Source organism: Salmo trutta, chromosome 7 (assembly GCF_901001165.1).
Source record: "Salmo trutta chromosome 7, fSalTru1.1, whole genome shotgun sequence".
NCBI lineage: Eukaryota > Metazoa > Chordata > Actinopteri > Salmoniformes > Salmonidae > Salmo > Salmo trutta.
Genome location: NC_042963.1, coordinates 12,523,485 through 12,549,434, shown reverse-complemented (window position 1 = coordinate 12,549,434; position 25,950 = coordinate 12,523,485). Strand labels below are relative to the sequence as shown.

Sequence of the window (25,950 nt, the reverse complement as noted above, 5' to 3'; positions counted from 1 at the left end):
AGTATACAGAATGGTGTCGTCTGCGTCGAGGTGGCTCAGAGAATCACCAGCAGCAAGAGCGACATCATTGATGTATACAGAGAAAAGAGTTGGCCCGAGAATTGAACCCTGTGGCACCCACACAGAGACTGCCAGAGGTCCGGACAACAGGCCCTCTGATTTGAGACACTGAACTCTGTCTGAGAAGTAGTTGGTGAACCAGGCGAGGCAGTCATTTGAGAAACCAAGGCTGTTGAGTCTGCCGATAAGAATGTGGTGATTGACAGAGTTGAAAGCCTTGGCCAGGTCTATGAATACAGCTGTACAGTATTGTCTCTATTGTACTGATCCTGTGCAGGTGTTGTTACACGTGGTCTGCCACTGCGAGGACGATCAGCTTTCCGTCCTGTCTCCCTGTAGCACTGTCTTAGGCATCTCACAGTACGGATATTGCAATTTATTGGCCTGGCTACATCTGCAGTCCTCATGCCTCCTTGCAGCATGCCTAAGGCACGTTCACGCAGATGAGCAGGGACCCTGGGCATCTTTTTTTGTGTGTTTTTCAGAGTCAGTAGAAAGGCCTCTTTAGTGTCCTAAGTTTTCATAACTGTTACCTTAATTGCCTACCATCTGTAAACTGTTAGTGTCTTAACGACCGTTCCACAGGTGTATGTTCATTAATTGTTTATGGTTCATTGAACAAGCATGGGAAACAGTGTTTAAACCATTTACAATGAAGATCTGTGAAGTTATTTGGATTTTTACAAATTATCTTTGAAAGACAGGGTCCTGAAAAAGGGACGTTTCTTTTTTTGCTGAGTTTATTAAGCTAGATGATGTATGACCATAGCTACATGACACTATCTACCTGACATAAGCGAAGTCCACTGCAGGCTGTTGGTCCATTTGACCCTTGCTGATCAAGGTTAGCCGTCTTTGATACAGAGTATACATGACATCCATCAAGGTCCAGCCCTCTCTATCTCTCCTGTCCCCTAGAGCCAATGCTGGCTTTGTTGTGATCTCTACATTTCTCTGACAACCTCCATAATATAGAGGAAAATATATCTGACATCCATCCGTCCCTCCTTATCCCTCCTCCCTCAGAGCCTGTCCAACTCTCTCTATCCCTTCTCTTCCTCCTGAGCCCGTCCACCCATCTCTCAGAGCCAGTCCTAGCCGCGTTGTGACCTCTACCTGTCTCCACTACTTATCTCTGCCCTACATGGCCTACCTACACATCCATGTCAAGGCCCTTCTCAGTATGAAGTTGGTGATTAGGGTGAGGCGTCCATACAGTCTACCCCGGAGAGCTCTGGAGTGCCACTCGAAATCCGCCAATAACTCCTCTGTCAAATTACAGGACGCACTAAGAGCCCAGTCTGCCCACATCACCCTCAGCGCTCTTTCTGTCCTTTTGACCAGGCAATTCCAGGAGCCTTTACAGTTGGCCTTTACCTGTACCCCCGCACATTGACTCGGTACCGGTCCCCCCTGTATATAGCCTTGTTATTGTTCATTTTTATTTAATTTTTTACATTTGTTTATTTAGTAAATATTTTAACTCTATTTCTTGAACTGCATTGTTGGTTACGGGCTTGTAAGTAAGCATTTCACGGTAAGGTCTACACCTGTTGTATTTGGCGCATGTGACAAATATGATTTGATTTGAAGTGGTGATCATTAAGCTGTGCCTTATTGACTTCTGTAACATCTTCAATGAGTGGGAAGGGAGCCATTAAGTCAGATAGTTGTGTTAATAAAAGTGATGTACGGAGTCTACCGCATTTCCGATATTGCAAGGTAGAGTGGCGCGTTGATGAAGTGTTATTGTTTCTGGGTGCTCTGTGTTTGACTTTATTGTGGGTGAGAAACTGTGTTGAAGGTCCACTCTAAAAAACTGCTGGGTTGTTTGGTTGAACCAACTGCTGGGTTGTTTGGTTGAACCAACTGCTGGGTTGTTTGGTTGAACCAACTGCTGGGTTGTTTGGTTGACCCAACTGCTGGGTTGTTTGGTTGACCCAACTGCTGGGTTGCAGGCATTTTCTTTCTTTCAATTTTTTTAAATTATTTACAAAAAATTATATATAATATTATATATAATTTTTTGTAATAATGATTCAAAGACAGAGTTTGCCATGTTTGATGTTTCTGTTTGTAATGCATTGCGTCCCTATAAATAAACCAGACACAGTACAGAGAGGAGCGACATACACTGTGTCAATGGATAAGTAATGGTGGGCTTGATGTGATGGGTGTGGAGTGGTCTTTTGCTGTGAGACAAGTCCACCTCAAATTACCCTCACTTACTGGGTAAAATGTACATTTCTATTGTAATCTACACGTTATGTATCATCCAGAACAAAATGATGAGACTTGTGTAATGATTTTCTTTTTCTCTTCCTTATTTTCACAGGACCTGCAGAAACCTCCAAAGATTTGTAAGTACAGCAATGTGAGAGAGTGAGAGAGTGAGAGAGTGAGAGAGTGAGAGAGAGAGAAAAACACAACACCTACTGTCATGTAATCAAATTAAAATATGTTCAGTCTTTTGTATCAAGGCCTTAAAATATTTTGCCTATAGAATATTAATGTGTAGAGAAATGAATACATGTTCCAGAACTGCTATTACAATGACTTAGTCCTGTTCAGTAAATCAAAGGAACAGTCATTTTCCATTCAAGGCAAATTGCATGAATTATGTTATAAAGGGAACATACGTCTTCACTAGGCACGGTGAGCCACCTCCATCATCGTGGCGTGGGAAGGGAGAGCAGGCACCCATTTCCAAAACATTTTCTTGAATCAACTTGTGTGTGTGCTTTCTGATAAACATCTGAGCAGCTACAGTGCTTAATCCAGGACCAATGGGGACTGACAGCAGCACACTGCCAACCACGGTCAGTCAGTCACACAGCTCCCCAGGGTTCAGCACTGCAACACACCTCTAGTCCTGCTACACACACACTTTGACTGGCAGTTCATGTGTACACTTATTTTTTCATGCCTCTTCTATGGACAGAGAAGAAAGGTAAACGTGACAATGTACATGACATAGTCCACTAACCATTTAACCTACATTCATTGTAGGTAGGAAACCATCCATATTGTTGATTCCCTTTTGATCAGTGCCCTCACAGTGCCATTACAAGTATTTTCCTGCATATAACCAAGTCCTCCAGGTCAACTATATGTCAATCACTTGTTTGTGTCATGTTGGGTGTTATGTAAAATATGTTTGAGCATTGAGCGTTGTATCAAGTCCTGTGAGCTGATCTGTGATTCTTGTCTCAATCAGGACAGATGAGTCCTCACCAGACGATGAGAAAAGAAGGTAAGTGCTTGTCCGATCGTCCTACTCCTCACTGTTTTCCTCCTACTCTGAGAAGATTACAGTCATTAGATGGTTGGATTAGAGTAGTCCTCTGGACTGCTGCTTCCCTAATGTGTTTTGGTTACATACTGTACACACACACAAACACACACACACACTCACTGCAGTGCTAACTCACAGGATGCCCTGTTGTTTGGTGGGAGTCTGCCAAAGTACATAGGCTTAGAGTCATGTGCTCTTTGATGTGACCTTTGACCCTTTTTCCTACTCCCTCAGGAACTATGGCGGGGTGTACGTAGGTCTACCATCTGACATGACCACCGTTGCAGGCAGCCAGTCCAAGTCCACAGACAAAAGTAAATATGACATCTATGTCTACTGTTCAGCGTCTGTGTAGTGGGGATGTGAGGATGATTGGACAGGATGGTCATCAGTGGATAGTCATTGCAATACAATTGGTTGTAACGTAGTTGTCAAGTTTTCTACTTGTGTTGACTGTACGGGACATATCAGATGATCTACCCGTCCTGGACATGGACACACCCCTCCCCTTTGCTATAAAGTATTGCGTTGTCTGCTGCGTTGATGCCCAGAATAGACTAATTGATTCCTCCATTATGTGATTTCAGTACAGCCTCCAATCGCTGTCCTTCGATTAACCATGGCTTTACAGTAAAAGAGACAACATCAAGCAAAAAAGGAAATACTGTACATGAAAGTCCTTTGAAGACTACATCTTTCTACAGATGAACAGTTTTTGTTCTCCGTGTTCAAAGAAAACCCCACGTCATCTTCAAACAAAAGTTGGTCTCGGTCATAAAGGGAGTAGAGAGGAAAAGTTTAGTGTGTGTGTGTGTGTGTGTGTGTGTGTGAGGGCTGTTTGCACTGAGATCCTACAAAGCCGTTCTCTATGACTGCCTGTTGGCCAAAGTTAGCCTCTGAAACTTCATAATAACCAATCCATTTATTCTATTCCTGTCCTCTGGCTCAGTTGCAAATTTATAACATGACTGGGAGGTATTTGGTTGAACATTTTATTGTTTCTATAGATCCCTTTGGGAAGGTCACTATTCTCTGAATCTGTGTGTGTGTGTGTGTGTGTGCCCTAAAAGTGAGTTAAAACATAATCAGCCAAGGACCTTGGTATGGTGTGTAGAGTCAACTGTCAGCTTCTATTGACCTTGTTGTTGGTTATGAGATGCAGAAGTCTGCAAGGTTGTTTGATGAGCAAAAACAGCCACGGGGAGTCTGCAGAACATATGGCAGTGGATGGTTTAGGAGTTGTGAGACATCTGATGCCAGTAGTGTGACATCTGTGCCCTTATTAGAAAGAGAGACTGGGAACCTGAGGCTGGGAATTCTTGGTAATGTAGATTTCCATGAGGATGTGGAGGAGCTGTGTGTGTGAATAATATAAAGGGTTGAAGTAGACAACACAAGGGAATTTGACTCAAGCCTAATGTTCACAATTTTCCTAATGTTTCTAATTATGCCGTCTCTCTTGTTCTCTGTAGACTAACAGATATAGAAGGGAATCATTGACATGCATCACAGGTAGACAACCGTTTACACATCCCTTCATTCTATCTTCTTGACATGATAATACAGCACAATTGAGTGACAGCCTGCATTGATTCTTGATTTTGTACTCAAAAACATCTTACGTAACCTGGTGGTTGACTTTGACCTCTGTATGGCTATGTGCTATTATTCTTTTCAGGACTAAAGCTATAATATTCAGAACATACAGAGACATTTACATTCCTACGTTGAGAGGAGGATTACTGACTCATCCTCACAACCCTGCCTCCGTAAGAGTGAAACAGACTGAAAGACCCTGGGGAATCAGGCAGATATGAGGTCAGCCTGCTTGGGTCCTGAGGAAACTGCCTCAGAATGGCACTGAGTAGACCCTCAATAGATGCCTTTGTCTGAGGATTCTTTGCCCTTTCTGACCCTCACAGGAAGCCGGGTAGCAGCAGAGAAGTCGGGTGGGTACGGGACGACTGCGGATATTGGGACCAACATTATGGAATCCGGGGAAATGTTCTGGACTAGCTCCTTGTGTTTAGGAAGAGATGTGACACACACAGCCCAGTCACACAGAGACACCTTCTCGACCGGCTCTGTAAACATTTAATCCAAGTGCATATATTGTGGCTGGTGTAGATAGATGTTTTATGTGGTGGGAGGGATAGTGGACCCACACAGTGGCTCAAACACAAGCAGTGCTATTCACTTTTATGGAGTATTTTAGGTCACCCAGTTTTAATTTTCTTTTCCGTATCAGATACTGTAAATAATTTCAGAGATTCATGAAAACAACATTCTATAACCCATTTGGAGATTGTGTTGTGATATTTTCTAGTTGGTTGCTGCTATTTCTTTTTAAACCATTGCATTTACTGTCTAAATACAAATTGACCTACTTTTGGTACCAAACGGATGGGGGACCTCCTGTGGGTGTACTGGCTGGTACTGTAGCCTGACTGTACTGTAGCGAGCATCTGTTGTGTGCGTCATTCATGTCTGAGATTGTTAAGTGTTGTGTTGTGTTGTGATTTAACCTGTGAATCATGCTAACATGACATCGTCAGTCTGGATGGGGCTAAATATGCATTGAGGATACTACTCTTACATTTCTTTACCCACAAAGGTCTGAACTGATCTGAGATCTGACGTCATCAGATTGTTAACAATGCATGCATTATTACTCCAGGTGCCAGCAGCTGATCTCAGTGTTCCACATACAGTAGCTCTTGTTGGCCATTTTAGCAGCTGCGTCACCATCCAGAACTCGTTGTTTTTTACAAAGAGATAAACTCTCCAACTGCAATTTGTAAAATGTTGTCTTTTCTATTTGTAAAATTCAAAAATGATTCCTTTTGAAAACGAAATGTCCAACTTTTATTATAACGGTTAATTGGAAAGATGATCAGTCAAAAAGAATCTGAACTACATTGTTTAGCATAGATTTGCCTAAACATATTTGAATCTATATTTCTCATTACGAACAACTGTATCAGTGAATCTAGTTGGAAACCATAACACAGGCAGCATATTCACACGCCACAATATCTCCCCCCAAAGCATGAATTAGAAGTCTGAAGGGAATAGAGAATCCATCCAATGTCATTTATCTACATGCAGTTCGTGATGTAATGAATGTATGAATGTACAGCATCTTCACGACCACAGAGGAACAGGGAAGTAGGCCATGCTAACCATATGCTCACACACTTGAGATTCAAGAGATGTTTTGTTCTCTTCAATACATCAGTCCGATTATATATTCTCTACTCCACTCTACCTGGTTTGAGATAAGAATATGGAATATACATAATATTTATATGGAATATACATAATATTTATATGGAATATAAATGTAGATTATGAATGCTCCCTGGCGTTCAACCATCTACTCCGTAATCTGTGCCAGGCCGCGTGTGAGGTTTAGAAATGCGATGGGTACCGATTTAAAGAGCACCCCACAGTTTCTGCTCTGCTACTACACGGCTACCACTGAATGCAGCCCCTTTTCATTGATGTCTACATTTCCTTTCTGTTGAGGCTCTTCCAGTTTCACCATCAGAATCCTCTGGCCTTTGGCTTTCACGGTGCACAGTGCAACGCAGTTCCCACTGGGCAAACACTAGTTGAATCAACGTTGTTCCACGTCGTTGAAATTAATTGGACGTCTGTGCCCAGTGGGTCTGCCTTGTCATCTGTTCTCTGCTCTGGCCAACTCCTCCACCCTTTACAGACAGTTGTACTGTAACACAAGGGTGAATGTCACTGAGTTAATCCTGCTTTATTCAATTAGGAAGACTGGGAGGGAAGAGGATGAAAAAAGGGTATTCAAAAGCCACACTGGGAAAGGAAAAGTTGCTACAGAATATCAACACAGGAGTTGATAACCAAGCATAGCTAGCTGTGTACAGAATGAATGTAGCTCTTAGGAGGATGGAGAAAAGGTATGGGAAATTGTGTTAAAACAGCAGCGTCCATGGAACCCTGGTATTTTTTACTGTATTGTGGTTCCTTTAAGCATTAAGGCATGGGGGGGGGGCGGTATATTGGCCATATACCACAAGCCCCCCGAGTTACCTTATTGCTATTCTAAACTGGTTATCAACGTAATTAGAGCAGTAAAAATAAATGTTTTGTCATACCCGTAGTATACGGTCTGGTATACCACTGCTGTCAGCCAATCAGCATTCAGGGCTCTAACCACCCAGTTTATATCAGTATATAGCTCATGGAAGTCTCACTGGTATACTGTTCATGGTGCTGCACATGATTACGACGACAGAGGAATTGATTACTTTGGAGTAATTTGAGGCTATAGCAGCTGTGCTGGAGGCTTCTTATTCTGGATTTATCTCCTTGTGTACATGTGTCCATAACACATTTGGGAAAAGAGAAAACACATGAGAAAACCACTGTAGATGATCACTTGAGAACCAATTGATGACTTTTTATGCTATTTACTACTGTATGAGATACTGTTCCTAATCATTGATGCTCCTCACTTGTTCTGGGTCACTTTGTGTACATACAGTACACCCTTAAACACAGTAAGAAGGACCACAGCTGCTTTAGAGAGTCATTCTTGTATATAACCCGACATGCCCTGTATTACTTGTCCCATCACTGATCTATTTATGATTAAAGTATTTTCTATTGTCTGTGCACTGCTGTAGTTCTTGATTGTGGCTTTTGTGAAATGGATTTGTGTCTTCCAGTCAATATGACCATGCTTCAGGGATTACAATACATCCATTCTTAGTGGCATTACAGACTGAGAAACAAAATGAAGCATTGCGTTGAGGAACATTTGTCGTTATTGAACGAAGTCCCTCAAGCTCGGTAATTGACGGTATAGGGAGTAGATGGAGGAGGAGGGAGACAGGAGAACGGAGAGAGGCGGAAGAGGAGGTGTTTTTTTCTCCTGCATTTCTCTTTCCACTCTTCCTGGATTTGCCCTCCAGGGAGGTATGTTTTTCAAACTGAAGTCATATTATTCGCTTTGAGTACCACAAAAGCTTCTGTTAGAATGAAAGCAATATTGTAGTGCCATCTTAATTAATGAGACAATTGTGGGACAGAGAGCAAGATTATTGACTTGCAGTTTACTGCCAGAGGATGTGCCTGCAAACACACTCACATGCATGCACGTGCACACACACATACAGTACGTGAATACACAAAAAGTTAGATAGAAAGATAAAGACTACAGTGCCCTATTGCCCTGGCTTCTAGTGTTACATGGCTGTGAATGAGATAAACACTGCTTTGACTGTCTATATAAAGAAATAATGTATTGTTTCATTGATCGTAGGCCTGCCGGCATAAATCTCACCTAACCCCGGTTCAATTGCTGCCTGCTGCATCATAAATATCATATGACCTGTCGTTTCAGTTTTATCTTCAGCAGCACCAGATAGTAGACTGCTCTTCCCAGCAGCAGCTAATGAGATCACAACCGACCGTGTTTGGCCGCCTCCCAAATAGCACCCTATACCCTACAGGCTAATAGTGCACCGCTTTTGACCATGCAGACTCAAAAAGTAGTTCACTATATAGGCGATAAGGTTGCACTTGGGACGCATACGTTATCAACGGGAGAGCAGTGAGCACATCCAGTAGGCCAAACCTTCCTATGAAAGAGGAAGACTTCCTATGAAATCAACTTTTCTTTCACAAAGTGTGAAAATGTAGATCACATTCACACAGTCTGACATTAAAAGATGGAGGAATCTGACCAAGGCTATCTGGGGACCATTCTAACCACTGATTATCATGTTTGGACATTTATTTATGCCGTTCATGAAGCAAGTAAGCCGATGTGTCCTTGAGCAAGGCACCTAATTTGCTCCAGGGGTGCTGTACTACTATGGCTGACCCTATAAAACAACACATTTTACTGCACCTATCCGGTGTGTGACAATACAACATCTTTATATTGGGATAGATAGTCTACAGTCTGGTGAGTCACCACTGGGGTGGCTGACGTTGATAAGACTGTGGTGTGGGTGTGCTGTGTGTATGTGTGTGCGCGAGAGTGCGTGCGTGTGTGTGGTGTGCATGTGTTTGTGTGTGTATGAGGGGTAGCTACGTGATGCAGCACACGTCCCTAATCACATCATATGTACATCTGGTCACCACCAGATCACACCTGCTTTGCCTCCTGCTGAAATCTCCTATCAACAGTGGCATTGCCCCTTTTTCCTTTTCTCTGTTGTATACAGTGCATTCGGAAAGTATTCAAACCCTTGACTTTTCCACAATTTGTTACGTTACAGCGTTATTCTAAAATGGATTAAATATAAACAATTCCTCATCAATCTACACACAATACCCCATAATAAGAAATCGAAAACATGTTTTTTGTAAATGTATTAAAAATAAAGAACTGATATACCTTACTTACATTAGTATTCAGACCCTTTGTTATGAGACTCGAAACTGAGCTCAGGTGCATCCTGTTTCCATTGATCATCTTTGAGGTGTTTCTACAACTTTATTGGCGTCCACCTGTAGTAAATTCAATTGATTGGACATGATTTGGAAAGGCACACACCTGTCTATATAAGGTCCCACAGTTGACAGTGCATGTCAGAGCAAAAACCAAGCCATGAGGTCGAAGGAATTGTCCGTAGAGCTCCGAGACAGGGTTGTGTCGAGGCACAGATCTGGGGAAGGGTACCAAAACATTTCTGCAGCATTGAAGGTCCCCAAGAACACAGTGGAATCACCAAGACTCTTCCTAGAGCTGGCTGCAAAGCCAAACTGAGCAATCGGAGAAGGGCCTTGGTCAGGGAGGTGACCAAGAACCTGATGGTCACTCTGACAGAGCTCCAGAGTTCCTCTGTGGAGATGGGAGAACCTTCCAGAAGGACAACCATCTCTGCAGCACTCCACCAATCAGGACTTTATGATAGAGTGGCCAGACGGAAGCCATTCCTCAGAAAAAAGGCAAATGACAGCCTGCTTGGAGTTTGCCAAAAGACACCTAAAGGACTTATTTGGTCTGATTTGATTATTTGGTCTGATGAAGCTAAGATTGAATGCTTTGGCCTGAATACCAAGAGTCACGTCTGGAGGAAACCTGGCACCATCCCTACAGTGAAGCATGGTGGTGGCAGCATCATGCTATGGGGATGTTTTTCAGTGACAGGGACTGGGAGACAATTCAGGTTTGAGGGAAAGATGAACAGAGCAAAGTACTGAGAGATTCTTGATGAAACCCTGCTCCAGAGCGCTCAGGACCTCAGCCTGGGATGAAGGTTCACCTTCCAACAGGACAACAACCCTAAGCACACAGCCAAGAGAACGCAGAAGTAGTCTCTGAATGTCCTTGAGTGGCCCAGCTAGAGCCCGGACTTGAACCCAATCGAACATCTCTGGAGAGACCTGGAAATAACTGTGCAGCGACGCTCCCCGTCCAACCTGACAGAGCTTGAGAGGATCTGCAGAGAAGAATGGGAGAAACTCCCCAAATACAGGTGTGCCAAGCTTGTAGTGTCATACCCAAGAAGACTCGATGCTGTAATCACTGCTAAAGGTGCTTCAACAAAGTACTGAGTAAAGGGTCTGAATACTTATGTTAATGTGATATTTCCTTCTTTAAAAAAAAAAAAATCCAAACATTTCTAAATACCTGTTTTTGTTTTGTCTTTATGGGGTATTGTGTGTAGATTGATGAGGGGGGAAAAACGTAACTAGATGTAACGTAACAAGATGTGGAAAAAGTCAAGGGGTCTGAATACTGTCTGAATGCACTGTATTTAATTACATCTCAGACCTGGTGCTCTAGGGGTTACGGCGGGTCTACTGAGGTACTCACAACCTTGAAAAGCTAATCAAGCAAATGTATTCTCTAACCATTCAAAGTGGTGGTCGAAGACACTGCATCTCAGTGGAAGAGGCGTCGCTACAGTCCTTGGTTCAAATCCAGGCTGAATCATATCTGGCTGTGATTGGAAGTCTTATAGGGCAGCGCACAATTTTCCGAGTGTCGGCTTGGGTAGGCCGTCATTGTAAGTAAGAATTTATTCTTAAACTGACTTGCCAAGTTAAATAACAAATGTGGATAATCAGTTGCAGTTCTGCTTCATACCAACAGATGTCAGTGTAGCACAACCAAAGTGCCTGTCTGCAAGGCTACAATGTTGTTCCTGGGCTGGATATACAAAACATCCCCAGATTTCTGAATTCCATCTACACTGTTTGTGAGATACGGGCCTCTTTCTCTATTCCCTGTTCCAGAGTGACCAAAAGTAGTTCTCTCTAGTTAGCTGCTGGAGTAGAATAGCGATAATCTTTGGTTTCGGACAGCTAATCTAGCCCAAAATGACTGTAATAAGGTGCTAATCACAGTTTGGTGGAATGGCTCTCCAGCTTTTCCATCGCAATCAAGTCACTTAACAGGCCCCCGTGGTACGCCCACTTACCCTGATGAGTTTACAACTGGTGTCAGTCTCAATCAGGAATGCTATTTGTTGGTTTTCGGAATAATGTGGTTTAAATTTGAAAATAGATGTTTGCACCCAGTGTTCTTGGCAATTGCTGAGCTTGGCTGTTAACCATCATTGCCATCACAGCCGAGAGAAGGGTCTGGGGACATATACCACAGGAGGTTGGTGGCACCTTAATTGGGGAGGACGGGTTCATGGTAATGAGCAGAATGGTATCAAATAGATCAAACACATGGTTTCCATGTGTTTGATGCCATTTAATTCGCTCTGTTCCAGCCATTATTATGAGCCGTCCTCCCCTCAACAGCCTCCATTGAGATAAACAGTTCCAGTCAAAAGTTTGGACACACCTACTCATTCAAGGATTTTTATTAATTTTGACTATTTTCTACGTTGTAGAATAATAGTGAAGATATCAAAACTATTAAATAACACATAAAATCCTGTAGTAACCAAAAAAGCGTTAAACAAATCAAAATATATTTTATATTCTTCAAAGTAGCCACCCTTTGCCTCGATGACAGCTTTGCACACTCTTGGCATTCTCTCAACCCACTTCATGAGGAATTCTTTCCAACAGTCTTGAAGGAGTTCCCACATATGCTTAGCACTTGTTGGCTGTTTTTCCTTCACTCTGCGGTCCAACTCATTCCAAACCATCTCAATTGGGTTGAGGTCGGGTGATTGTGAAGGCCAGGTCATCTGATGCAGCACTCCATCACTCTCCTTCTTGGTCAAATAGCCCTTACACAGCCTGGAGGTGTGTTGGGTCATTGTCCTGTTGAAAATCAAATGATAATCCCACTAAGCGCAAACAAGATGGGATAGAGTATCGCTGCAGAATGCTGTCGTAGCCGTGATGGGTAAGTGTGCCTTGAATTCTAAATAAATCACTGACATTGTCACCAGCAAAGCACCATCACACCACTACTTCCATGCTTTAGTGGCAACCACACATGCAGAGATCATCCGTTCACCTACTCTGCGTCTTACAAAAACACGGCGGTTGGAGAAAAAAAATCACATTTGGACTCATCAGACCAAAGGACAGATTTCCACCGGTCTAATGTCGATTGCTTGTTTTTCTTGGCCCAAGCAAGTCTCTTCTTCTTTTTGGTGTCCTTTAATAGTGGTTTCTTTGCAGTAATTTGACCATGAAGGCCTGATTCACGCAGTGTCCTCTGAACAGTTGATGTTGAGATGTGTCTGTTACTTGAACACTGTGAACCATTTATTTGGGCTGCAATCTGATGTGCAATTAACTCTATTGAACTTATCCTCTGCAGCAGAGGTGACTCTGGTCTTTCTCTTTGCTTATTTATTTCTGTTCTTGCCATAATATGGACTTGGTCTTTTACCAAATGGTCTTTTCCCGTACCTTGTCACAACATAACTGACTGTCTCAAAGATGGAAAGAAATTCCACAAATTAACTTTTAACAATGCACACCTGTTAATAAAAATGCATTCCAGGTGACTACCTCATGAAGCTGGTTGAGAGAATGCCAAGAGTGTGCAAAGCTGTCATCAAGACGAAGCGTGGCTACTTTGAAGTATCTCAAATATAAAATATATTTTCATTTAACACTTTTTTTACTTACTACATGATTCCATATGTGTTATTTCATGGTTTTGATGTCTTCACTATTATTCTACAATGTAGAAAATAGTAAAAATAAAGAAAAACCCTTGAATGAGTAGGTGTATCCAAACTTTTAACTGGTAATGTACTATTGTGAACAATAGCAGGAGAAGGCCAAAAGTCTGCAGGATCAGCCTCCAATCTATACAGGCTTTGATTGGTCAAATATATAATTTGATTGACCAATCAAGTGACAGAACCCAAGGTAAGGCACTAGTCAGGACTTTGGAGAGTTCTTAGATGACTCTGTAGTATCTATGGTAGTATTTCTCTGTTTATAACCAGGCCTTAAAGCTATGTGCAATGCACATGAGGGACAGCAGACCAACGAGGTTAACAGATAGATAAGATGCAGTGCACCTCTTATGAAATCTTCCCCTGGTGTGGAGGAGAGAAGCGGAGAGGAGTGGTGATGTAAGTGTGCGTGTTCCCCTCTTCCCTGGGTCCAAGGCCTAGCTGTCCTGTGCAGAGTCAGGCATCACACAGCCGTGCTTACAGTTAGACAGCTCATGTTCTCACAACAAGTCAGGCTGAATGTCAAGGTCTCTACCACAACTTCACTGACAAAACACTGTCCGTTAAAACCTAAGTCGGATAGTGCTGGGGAGTGGAAAAAACAATTCACAACGTACTATCTGACTCACCTATTGGTCACCCCCAATGAACTGAAACACTTCTCTATCCTGTATTGAGAGCCCCTGTTGTGGCCTTCCCTTCCTCCATCTCACTCGCTCTCCCTCTATCCCTCTCTCTCTCTCTCCCTCCCGCTGCCCTTACCGACACTCTCTCGCACTCCACCCCCGCCCATCTTCCTCTCCCCCTCCCTCTCTCCCACTTGACCCCGCCAAGAGTGTCGCACCCCGACAGAGGTCGCCTGTCAGGCTCAGCTCTACTCTGCTCCTCTCCACCTCCTCTCCTCACCCCTCTCTTTTCCGCTGCTCTGCATGTGCTTCCAATTACAGACAGAGGAGAGGCGGCCCTGTGTGTGCAGCATGTGGTTCCATTTAGAGCAGGTGAAACAGTGTAGGAAAGTAGATCCGTCATCTGTCGCATTCAAGAGGCCACTGAGAACGACATGAAGTCATAGCAAAACTAATCCTCAGAGGAGGAGTTTGTCCAGAGCCCCGCAGGGCCAGCTTCTCTTACGGGGGCCCACCGTGGCCCCCAGAGCGGTGCTTCAAAGCTCCACAGGGGGCCTGATAGCACTCTCTCTCCCTTATAATCGCTCTCTCTTTCCGTATCGTTTGGTTAGTATTATTTTTCCTGTTCTCCCTCTCTGAAGTCCTCTGTTATGTTATGGTTCTAGCCTGGGATTCCACGGACTAGTCCCTCTCTGACTCCCTGTCTCCCAGATGTTCCTGACAAAAATATCTGAAGAAATGTCTCATTTGATTTGGTGGAGGGATGTCACAACTGAATGCATTCAACCTAAATGTGTCTTCCACATGTAACCCAACTCCTCTGAATCAGCGAGGTGTGGGGGGGCAGCCTTGATCGACGTCATCGGGAAGCAGTTGGTGGTTGACAGCCTTGCTCAAGGGCAGAACTTGCCGGCTCTGGGATTCTAACCAGCAACCTTTTGGTTACTGGCCAATTGCTCTTAACTGCTAGGGTACCAGGGATCGAGGGGTTGGGGAGTGGGATGTTTTTGACCCCCCTTTTGCCCACAGAATAGCTTCAATTCATCAGGGAATGGACCCTACGAGGTGTTGAAAGCATTCCACAGGGATGCTGGCCCTTGTTGACTCCAATGCTTCCCACAGTTGTGTCAAGTTGGCTGGATGTCCTTTGTGTGGTGGACCATTCTTGCCGCACACGGGAAACTGTTGAGCGTGAAAATCCAGAAATGTTGCAGTTCTTGACACAAACTGGTGCGCCTGGCAGTATACCACCCTGCATCCCACTGCTGGCTTACCTCTGAAGTTAAGCAGGGTTGGTTCTGGTCGGTCCCTTGACGTGAGACCAGATGCTGCTGGAAGTGGTGTTGGAGGGCCAGTAGGGGGCACTCTTTCCTCTGGTCTAAAAAAAACATATCCCAATGCCCCAGGGCAGTGATTGGGGACATTGCCCTCTGTAGGGTGAAGTCTTTCGTATGGTAAATTAAACGGGGGTCCTGACTCTTTGTGGTCACTTAAGATCCCATGGCACTTATTGTAAGGGTCCTAGCTAAATTTCCAATCTGACCCTCATACTATTATGGTCACCTAATCATCCCCAGCTCCCCTGTAACTATTCCCTAGGTCATTGCTGTAAATGAGAATGTGTTCCCCGTCAACTTACCTGGTAAAATAAGGGTTAAATAAGTGCTAAAATACTATTATACCCCATTCAAAGGCACTTCAATATTTTGTTTGAATTGCACACATACACAATCCATGTCTCAGTTGTCTCAAGGCTTAAAAACCATTACTTAACCTGTCTACTCCCCATAATCTACATTAATTGAAGTGGATTTAACAGGCGACATCAATAAGGGATCATAGCTTTCACCTGAATGTACCTGGTCAGTCTACAGTGGCTTGCAAAAGTATTCACCCCCTTTGGCATTTTTCCTATTTTGTTGCTTTACAACCTGGAATTAAAATGGATTTTGGGGGGTTTGTATCATTTGATTAACACAACATGTCTACCACTTTGAAGACACAAAATATGTTTTATTGTGAAACAAACAAGAAATAAGACCACAAACTCAAAACTTGAGCGTGCTTAACTATTCACCCGCCCAAAGTCAATACTTTGTAGAGACACTTTTGCAGCAATTACAGCTGCAAGTCTCTTGGGGTATGTCTCTATAAACTTGGCACATCTAGCCACTGGGATTTATGCCCATTAAAGGCAAAACTGCTCCAGCGCCTTCAAGTTGGATGGGTTCCGATGGTGTACATCAATCTTTAAGTTATACCACAGATTCTCAATTGGATTGAGGTCTGGGCTTTGACAAGGTCATTCCAAGACCTTTAAATGTTTCCCGTTAAACCACTTGAGTGTTGCTTTAGCAGTATGCTTAGTGTCATTGTCCTGCTGGAAGGTGAACCTCTGTCCCAGACTCAAATCTCTGGAAGACTGAAACAGGTTTCCCTCAAGAATTTCCCTGTATTTAGCACCAGCCACCATTCCTTTAATTCTGACCAGTTTCCCAGTCCCTGCTGAGGAAAAACATCCCCACCATCATGCTTCACTGTGGGGATGGTGTTCTCGGGGTAATGAGAGGTGGTGGGTTTGCCCCAGATAGCGTTTTCCTTGATGGCCAAAAAGCTCAATTTTAGTCTCATCTGACCAGAGTACCTTATTCCATATGGTTGGGTAGTCTCCCACATGCCTTTTGGTGAACTCCAAATGTGTTTGCTTATTTTTTTCATAAAGCAATGGCTTTTTTCTGGCCACTCTTCCGTAAAGCCCAGCTCTGTGGAGTGTACGGCTTAAAGTGGTCCTATGGACAGATACTCCAATCTCCGCTGTGGAGCTTTGCAGCTCCTTCAGGGTTATCTTTGGTCTCTTTGTTGCCTCTCTCATTAATGCCCTCCTTGCCTGGTCCGTGAGTTTTGGTGGGCAGCCCTCTCTTGGCAGGTTTGTTGTATTTCCATATTGTTTCCATTTTTATAATGGATTTAAGGGTGCTCTGTGGGATGTTCAAAGTTTTGGATATTTTTATAAACCAACCGTGATCTGTACTTCTCCACAACTTTGTCCCTGACCTGTTTGGAGAGCTCCTTGGTCTGTGGTGTTGCAGACTCTGGGGCCTTTCAGAACAGTTGTGTGTATATATATATATGTGGCCTCCGCTCCACCCTCGGCGTTGCCCACTTAGGTAGCGCCTCTGGCCGCGCCGGAGGACTGATGGGCGACCTTGGCTGCGCCCGGCTGGCGGGCGGCGATGGCTGCGCCCGGCTGGCGGGCGGCGATGGCTGCGCCCGGCTGGCGGGCGGCTCTGGCGGCTCCGGTCAGGCGGGCGGCTCTGGCGGCTCCGGTCAGGCGGGCGGCTCTGGCGGCTCCGGACAGGCGGGCGGCTCTGGCGGCTCCGGTCAGGCGGGCGGCTCTGGCGGCTCCGGACAGGCGGGCGGCTCTGGCGGCTCCGGACAGGCGGGCGGCTCTGGCGGCTCCGGACAGGCGGGCGGCTCTGGCGGCTCCGGACTGGCGGGCGGCTCTGGCGGCTCCGGACTGGCGGGCGGCTCTGGCGGCTCCGGACTGGCGGGCGGCTCTGGCGGCTCTGGACTGGCGAGACCCACTGGAGGCCTGGTCCGTTGAGCAGGCACAGGACTCACCAGGATGGGGAGACCCACTGGAGTCTCCCCATCCAGGACGGACCAGGATGGGGAGACCCACTGGAGGCCTGGTCCGTGGAGGCGGCACAGGAGAGACCAGGATGGGGAGACCCACTGGAGGCCTGGTTTGAGGACGCGGCACAGGAGAGACCAGGATGGGGAGACCCACTGGAGGCCTGGTCCGTGGAGGAGGCACAGGCTTAACCAGGATGGGGAGACCCACTGGAGGCCTGGTCCGAGGAGGAGGCACAGGATAAACCGGGCTGTGGGGGAGCACTGGAGTTCTGGTATGTAGGCTCCTTACCCACACTCCAGGCTGAATGCCCACTTTGGCCCGGCACGGGCGCAGCACAGGCATTGGGCGAACTGGGCCCTCCCAGCGCTCTGGAGACACAGTGCGCAGAGCCGGTGCAGGATAACCTGGACCGAAAAGGTGCACCGGAGACCAGACGCGCTGAGCTGGCACAACCCGTCCTGGCTCGATGCCTGCACTCACATGGCACTTGCGGGGGGCTGGCCTATAGCGCACCGGGCTATGAATGCGTACTGGGGACACCGTGCGCTTTACTGCATAACACGGTGTCTGACCAGTACTGCGCTGCCTCCTGTAAGCACAGGGAGTTGGCTCAGGTCTACCGCCTGACTCCGCCAATCTCCCCGTGTGCCCCCCAAAATTTTTTTGGGGGGGCTGCCTCTCGTGTCTGTTGCGTTCCCTTTCCTCATACCAGCGCCTCTCAGCTATCGCTGCCTCGATCTCCCACTGCGGGCGGCGATACTCCCCAGCTTGAGCCCATGGTCCCTTTCCGTCCATTAATTCTTCCCATCTCCAGGAATCCTGAACGTTCCTCTCCATCTTCTCCAAAGTCCATGAGTCCATATTACTTTCCTTCTCCTGGTGCCTCTCCTTCCTCCGCTGCTTGGTCCGTTTTCGGTGGGTAATTCTGTAACGGCTGTCGGGAGAGAGAGTAGACCAAGGCGCAGTGGAGTTAGTGTTGATCATGATTTTAATGGACGAAAGAACACTATACACAAAAACAAGAAAACTGACAGCCAAACAGTACTGTCAGGTGCAATACGTAACAGAAACAATTACCCACAAAACCCCAACGGAAAAACAGGCACTTATGTGTGACTCCCAATCAGCAACAACCAACAACAGCTGTGCCTGATTGGAAGCCACACGGCCAAAAATAAATGAAACAGACAACATAGAAAATGAACATAGAACGCCCACCCAATGTAACACCCTGGCCTAACCAAAATAAAGACCAAAAAACCCCTCTCTATGGCCAGGGCGTTACAACAACACATCCTAGATCTGAATGAAAGAAATAATCTTATTAAATACATTTTTCTTTACATAGATGAATGTGCTGACAACAAAATCACACAAAAATAATCAATGGAAATCCAATTTATCAACCCATGGAGGTCTGGATTTGGAGTCACACTCAAAATTAAAGTGGAAACCCACACTACAGGCTGATCCAACTTTGATGTAATGTCCTTAAAACAAGTCAAAATGAGGCTCAGTAGTGTGTGTGGCCTCCACGTGCCCGTATGACCTCCCTACAACGCCTGGGCATGCTCCTGATGAGGTGGCGGATGGTCTCCTGAGGGATCTCCTCCCAGACCTGGACTAAAGCATCCGCCAACTCATGGACAGTCTGTGGTGCAACGTGGCGTTGGTGGATGGAGCGAGACATGATGTCCCAGATGTGCTCAATTGGATTCAGGTCTGGGGAACGGGCGGGCCAGTCCATAGCATCAATGCCTTCCTCTTGCAGGAACTGCTGACACACTCCAGCCACATGAGGTCTAGCATTGTCTTGCATTAGGAGGAACCCAGGGCCAACCGCACCAGCATATGGTCTCACAAGGGGTCTGAGGATCTCATCTCGGTACCTAATGGCAGTCTGGCTACCTCTGGCGAGCACATGGAGGGCTGTGCGGCCCCCCAAAGAAATGCCACCCCACACCATGACTGACCCACCGCCAAACCGGTCATGCTGGAGGATGTTGCAGGCAGCAGAACGTTCTCCACGGCGTCTCCAGACTCTGTCACGTCTGTCACGTGCTCAGTGTGAACCTGCTTTCATCTGTGAAGAGCACAGGGCGCCAGTGGCGAATTTGCCAATCTTGGTGTTCTCTGGCAAATGCCAAACGTCCTGCACGGTGTTGGGCTGTAAGCACAACCTCCACCTGTGGACGTCGGGCCCTCATACCACCCTCATGGAGTCTGTTTCTGACCGTTTGAGCAGACACATGCACATTTGTGGACTGCTGGAGGTCATTTTGCAGGGCTCTGGCAGTGCTCCTCCTGCTCCTCCTTGCACAAAGGCGGAGGTAGCGGTCCTGCTGCTGGGTTGTTGCCCTCCTACGGCCTCCTCCACGTCTCCTGATGTACTGGCCTGTCTCCTGGTAGCGCCTCCACACTACCATCAGTTTCCGGTCACAACTTGCAGACTTGTTTACGCTGCTGTGCGTTTTTGTTGCCGATCTTACTTTGCTACCTGACGGTTTTTACTTTTTCATTACCGTATATTTTTACTTTTTCCCTCACTCAACTTTTTTCATTCAACTTTCTTACCCCGGAGGTTTTATCTGGACATGGTTCATCAGGACTTCAAACAGCCGAAGCTAAGTAACATTAACATGATGTCTTCTAATTGCAGTCGTTGTACTTATAATATACAGGAGAACGATCGCCTTACGGCAAGGATAGCTGTGCTGCAAGCCCAGCTTCAGACGCAATCGTTAGGCAAGGGTAATTTCAGTGTAGGAAAGGATGAAACAGCGTCTGTGCCACCAGCAAGTACAGATAGTAACGTTAGTATAAACCCCCTCGCACGGTCCCCGCAGCTGGACAACTTTCTCATGGCTTCTGGAGGGAAACGCTGTAGGAATGCTCAACCGGTGTCGCTTATTCAGCCGACAGAAACTTTCAACCGGTTCTCCCCATTAAGCGAGTCGGAGTCGGAGGCCGAGACTTCTCTGGTCTCTACTTCTCCCGTTGTGGGGTCTGAGACGCCGACGGCTCCCACCATTAGCTCTGACAAATTTAAAACCCTAGTCATTGGCGACTCCATTACCCGCAGTATTAGACTTAAAACGAATCATCCAGTGATCATACACTGTTTACCAGGGGGCAGAGCTACCGACGTTAAGGCTAATCTAAAGACGGTGCTGGCTAAAGCTAAAACCGGCGAGTGTAGAGAGTATAGAGATATTGTTATCCACGTCGGCACCAACGATGTTAGGATGAAACAGTCAGAGGTCACCAAGCGCAACATAGCTTCAGCGTGTAAATCAGCTAGAAAGATGTGTCGGCATCGATTAATTGTCTCTGGCCCCCTCCCAGTTAGGGGGAGTGATGAGCTCTACAGCAGAGTCTCACAACTCAATCGCTGGTTGAAAACTGTGTTCTGAGAGAATTTGTAGATAATTGGCCCTCTTTCTGGGACTCACCCACAAACAGGACCAAGCCTGGCCTGTTGAGGAGTGACGGACTCCATCCTAGCTGGAGGGGTGCTCTCATCTTATCTACGAACATAGACAGGGCTCTAACTCCTCTAGCTCCACAATGAAATAGGGTGCAGGCCAGGCAGCAGGCTGTTAGCCAGCCTGCCAGCTTAGTGGAGACTGCCACTAGCACAGTCAGCGTAGTCAGCTCAGCTTTCCCCATTGAGACTGTGTCTGTGCCTCGATCTAGGTTGGGCAAAATGGCGGTGTTCGCTTTAGTAATCTCACTAGTATGAAGACCTCCTCCATTCCTGCCATTATTGAAAGAGATTGTGATACTTCACATCTCAAAATTGGGTTACTTAATGTTAGATCCCTCACTTCCAAGGCAGTTATAGTCAATGAACTAATCACTGATCATAATCTTGATGTGATTGGCCTGACTGAAACATGGCTTAAGCCTGATGAATTTACTGTGTTAAATGAGGCCTCACCCCCTGGTTACACTAGTGACCATACCCCCCGTGCATCCGGCAAAGGCGGCGGTGTTGCTAACATTTACAATAGCAAATTTCAATTTACAAAAAAAAAACAATGACGTTTTCGTCTTTTGAGCTTCTAGTCATGAAATCTATGTAGCCTACTCACTCACTTTTTATAGCTATCAGGGAATTCACTAAGTTCCCTGAATTCCTATCGGATCTTGTAGTCATAGCAGATAATATTCTAATTTTTGGTGACTTTAACATTCACATGGAAAAGTCCACAGACCCACTCCAAAAGGCTTTCGGAGCCATCATCGACTCAGTGGGTTTTGTCCAACATGTCTCTGGACCTACTCACTGCCACAGTCATACTCTGGACCTAGTTTTGTCCCATGGAATAAATGTTGTGGATCTTAATGTTTTTCCTCATAATCCTGGATTATCGGACCACCATTTTATTGCGTTTACAATTGCAACAAATAATCTGCTCAGACCCCAACCAAGGAGCATTAAAAGTCGTGCTATAAATTCTCAGACAACCCAAAGATTCCTTGATGCCCTTCCAGACTCCCTCTGCCTACCCAAGGACGTCAGAGGACAAAAATCAGTTAACCACCTAACCGAGGACCTCAATTTAACCTTGCGCAATACCCTAGATGAAGTTGCACCCCTAAAAATTTAAAACATCTGTCATAAGAAACTAGCTCCCTGGTATACAGAAAATACACGAGCTCTGAAGCAAGCTTCCAGAAAATTGGAACGGAAATGGCGCCACACCAAACTGGAAGTCTTCCGACTAGCTTGGAAAGACAGTACCGTGCAGTATCGAAGAGCCCTCACTGCTGCTCGATCATCCTATTTTTCCAATTTAATTGAGGAAAATAAGAACAATCCGAAATGTATTTTTGATACTGTCGCAAAGCTAACTAAAAAGCAGCATTCGCAAATGGAGGATGGCTTTCACTTCAGCAGTAATACATTTATGAACTTCTTTGAGGAAAAGATCATGATCATTAGAAAGCAAATTACGGACTCCTCTTTAAATCTGGGTATTCCTCCAAAGCTCCATTGTCCTGAGTCTGCACAACTCTGCCAGGACCTAGGATCAAGGGAGATACTAAAGTGTTTTAGTACTATATCTCTTGACACAATGATGAAAATAATCATGGCCTCCAAACCCTCAAGCTGCATACTGGACCCTATTCCAACTAAACTACTGAAAGAGCTGCTTCCTGTGCTTGGCCCTCCTATGTTGAACATAATAAACGGCTCTCTATCCACCGGATGTGTACCAAGCTCACTAAAAGTGGCAGTAATAAAGCCTCTCTTGAAACAGCCGAAACTTGACCCAGAAATTATAAAAAACTATCGGCCTATATCGAATCTTCCATTCCTCTCAAACATTTTTGAAAAAGCTGTTGCACAGCAACTCACTGCCTTCCTGAAGACAAACAATGTATACGAAACGCTTCAGTCTGGTTTTAGACCCCATCATAGCACTGAGACTGCACTTGTGAAGGTGGTAAATTACCTTTTAATGACGTCAGACCGAGGCTCTGCATCTGTCCTCGTGCTCCTAGATCTTAGTGCCGCTTTTGATACCATCGATCACCACATTCTTTTGGAGAGATTGGAAACCCAAATTGGTCTACATGGACAAGTTCTGGCCTGGTTTAGATCTTATCTGTCGGAAAGATATCAGTTTGTCTCTGTGAATGGTTTGTCCTCTGACAAATCAATTGTACATTTCGGTGTTCCTCAAGGTTCCGTTTTAGGACCACTATTGTTTTCACTATATATTTTACCTCTTGGGGATGTCATTCGAAAACATAATGTTACATTTCACTGCTATGCGGACAACACACAGCTGTACATTTCAATGAAACATGGTGAAGCCCCAAAATTGCCCTCGCTAGAAGCCTGTGTTTCAGACATAAGGAAGTGGATGGCTGCAAACGTTCTACTTTTAAACTCGGACAAAACAGAGATGCTTGTTCTCGGTCCCAAGAAACAAAGAGATCTTCTGTTGAATCTGACAATTAATCTGGATGGTTGTACAGTCGTCTCAAATAAAACTGTGAAGGACCTCGGCGTTACTCTGGACCCTGATCTCTCTTTTGAAGAACATATCAAGACTGTTTCAGCTTTTTTCCATCTACGTAACATTGCAAAAATCAGAAACTTTCTGTCCAAAAATGACGCAGAAAAATTAATCCATGCTTTTGTTACTTCTAGGCTGGACTACTGCAATGCTCTACCTTCCGGCTACCCGGATAAAGCACTAAACAAACTTCAGTTAGTGCTAAATACGGCTGCTAAAATCCTGACTAGAAACAAAAAATGTGATCATATTACTCCAGTGCTAGCCTCCCTACACTGGCTTCCTGTTAAGGCAAGGGCTGATTTCAAGGTTTTACTGCTAACCTACAAAGCATTACATGGGCTTGCTCCTACCTATCTTTCCGATTTGGTCCTGCCGTACATACCTACACGTACGCTACGGTCACAAGACGCAGGCCTCCTAATTGTCCCTAGAATTTCTAAGCAAACGGCTGGAGGTAGGGCTTTCTCCTATAGAGCTCCATTTTTATGGAATGGTCTGCCTACCCATGTGAGAGACGCAGACTCAGTCTCAACCTTTAAGTCTTTACTGAAGACTTATCTCTTCAGTAGGTCCTATGATTAAGTGTAGTCTGGCCCAGGGGTGTGAAGGTGAACGGAAAGGCTGGAGCAACGAACCGCCCTTGCTGTCTCTGCCTTGCCGGTTCCCCTCATTCCACTGGGATTCTCTGCCTCTAACCCTATTACAGGGGCTGAGTCACTGGCTTACTGGTGTTCTTCCATGCCGTCCATGGGAGGGGTGCGTCACTTGAGTGGGTTGAGTCACTGACGTGGTCTCCCTGTCTGGGTTGCCCCCCCCCCCCCTTGGGTTGTGCCATGGCGGAAATCTTTGTGGGCTATACTCGGCCTTGTCTTAGGACGGTAAGTTGGTGGTTGTAGACATCCCTCTAGTGGTGTGGGGGCTGTGCTTTGGCAAAGTGGGTGGGGTTATATCCTGCCTGTTTGGCCCTGTCCGGGGGGTATCATCGGATGGGGCCACAGTGTCTTCTGATCCCTTCTGTCTCAGCCTCCAGTATTTATGCTGCAGTAGTTTATGTGTCGGGGGGCTAGGGTCAGTCTGTTACATCTGGAGTATTTCTCTTGTCTTATCCGGTGTCCTGTGTGAATTTAAATATGCTCTCTCTAATTTTCTCTTTCTCTCTTTCTTTCTTTCTTTCTCTCGGAGGACCTGAGCCCTAGGACCATGCCTCAGGACTACCTGGCATGATGACTCCTTGCTGTCCCCAGTCCACCTGGCCATGCTGCTGCTCCAGTTTCAACTGTTCTGCCTGCGGCTACGGAACCCTGACCTGTTCACCGGACGTGCTTGTTGCACCCTCGACAACTACTATGATTATTATTATTTGACCATGCTGGTCATTTATGAACATTTTAACATCTTGACCATGTTCTGTTATAATATCCACCCGGCACAGCCAGAAGAGGACTGGCCACCCCTCATAGCCTGGTTCCTCTCTAGGTTTCTTCCTAGGTTTTTGGCCTTTCTAGGGAGTTTTTGCTAGGGAGTTTTTCCTAGCCACCGTGCTTCTTTCACATGCATTGCTTGCTGTTTGGGGTTTTAGGCTGGGTTTCTGTACAGCACTTTGAGATATCAGCTGTTGTACGAAGGGCTATATAAATAAATTTGATTTGATTTGATTTGATGCTCTGGACACTACGCTGACAGACACAGCAAACCTTCTTGCCACAGCTCGCATTGATGTGCCATCCTGGATGAGCTGCACTACTTGAGCCACTTGTGTGGGTTGTAAGACTCCGTCTCATGCTACCACTAGAGTGAAAGCACCGCCAGCATTCAAAAGTGACCAAAACATCAGCCAGGAAGCATAGGAACTGAGAAGTGGTCTGTGGTCCCCACCTGCAGAACCACACCTTTATTGGGGGTGTCTTGCTAATTGCCTATAATTTCCACCTGTTGTCTATTCCATTTGCACAACAGCATGTGAAATTTATTGTCAATCAGTGTTGCTTCCTAAGTGGACAGTTTGATTTCACAGAAGTGTGATTGACTTGGAGTTACATTGTGTTGTTTAAGTGTTCCCTTTATTTTTTTGAGCAGTATATATATATATATATATATACTGAGATCATGTGACTGATCATGTTGCACACAGGTGGACATTATTTAGCTAATTATGTGACTTCTGAAGGTAATTGGTTGCACCAGATCTTATTTAGGGGTTTCA

The 25,950-nt window shown here is 45.5% G+C and overlaps 1 protein-coding gene across 5 annotated transcripts in view; it reads left to right on the top strand.

The window, feature by feature from the left end:
- Positions 1 to 24,968, top strand: part of c25h12orf75 (chromosome 25 C12orf75 homolog) — a 32,560-nt gene extending 7,592 nt beyond the window's left edge. The window contains exons 2-9 of one of the 5 annotated variants that reach the window (XM_029758011.1): positions 2,396 to 2,420; positions 2,824 to 2,879; positions 3,002 to 3,010; positions 3,278 to 3,313; positions 3,590 to 3,669; positions 4,828 to 4,867; positions 5,034 to 5,173; positions 5,278 to 8,007. In XM_029758011.1, the coding sequence (XP_029613871.1) occupies positions 2,396 to 2,420; positions 2,824 to 2,879; positions 3,002 to 3,010; positions 3,278 to 3,313; positions 3,590 to 3,669; positions 4,828 to 4,832 (211 nt within the window). In that variant the 3' untranslated portion in view covers positions 4,833 to 4,867; positions 5,034 to 5,173; positions 5,278 to 8,007. Of the gene's footprint in view, positions 1 to 2,395; positions 2,421 to 2,823; positions 2,880 to 3,001; positions 3,011 to 3,277; positions 3,314 to 3,589; positions 3,670 to 3,942; positions 4,868 to 5,033; positions 8,008 to 24,929 lie in introns of those variants that run through there. The other 4 variants (XM_029758009.1, XM_029758010.1, XM_029758012.1 and 1 more) reach the window with 4 other exon arrangements.
- Positions 24,969 to 25,950: the final 982 nt, after the last annotated feature.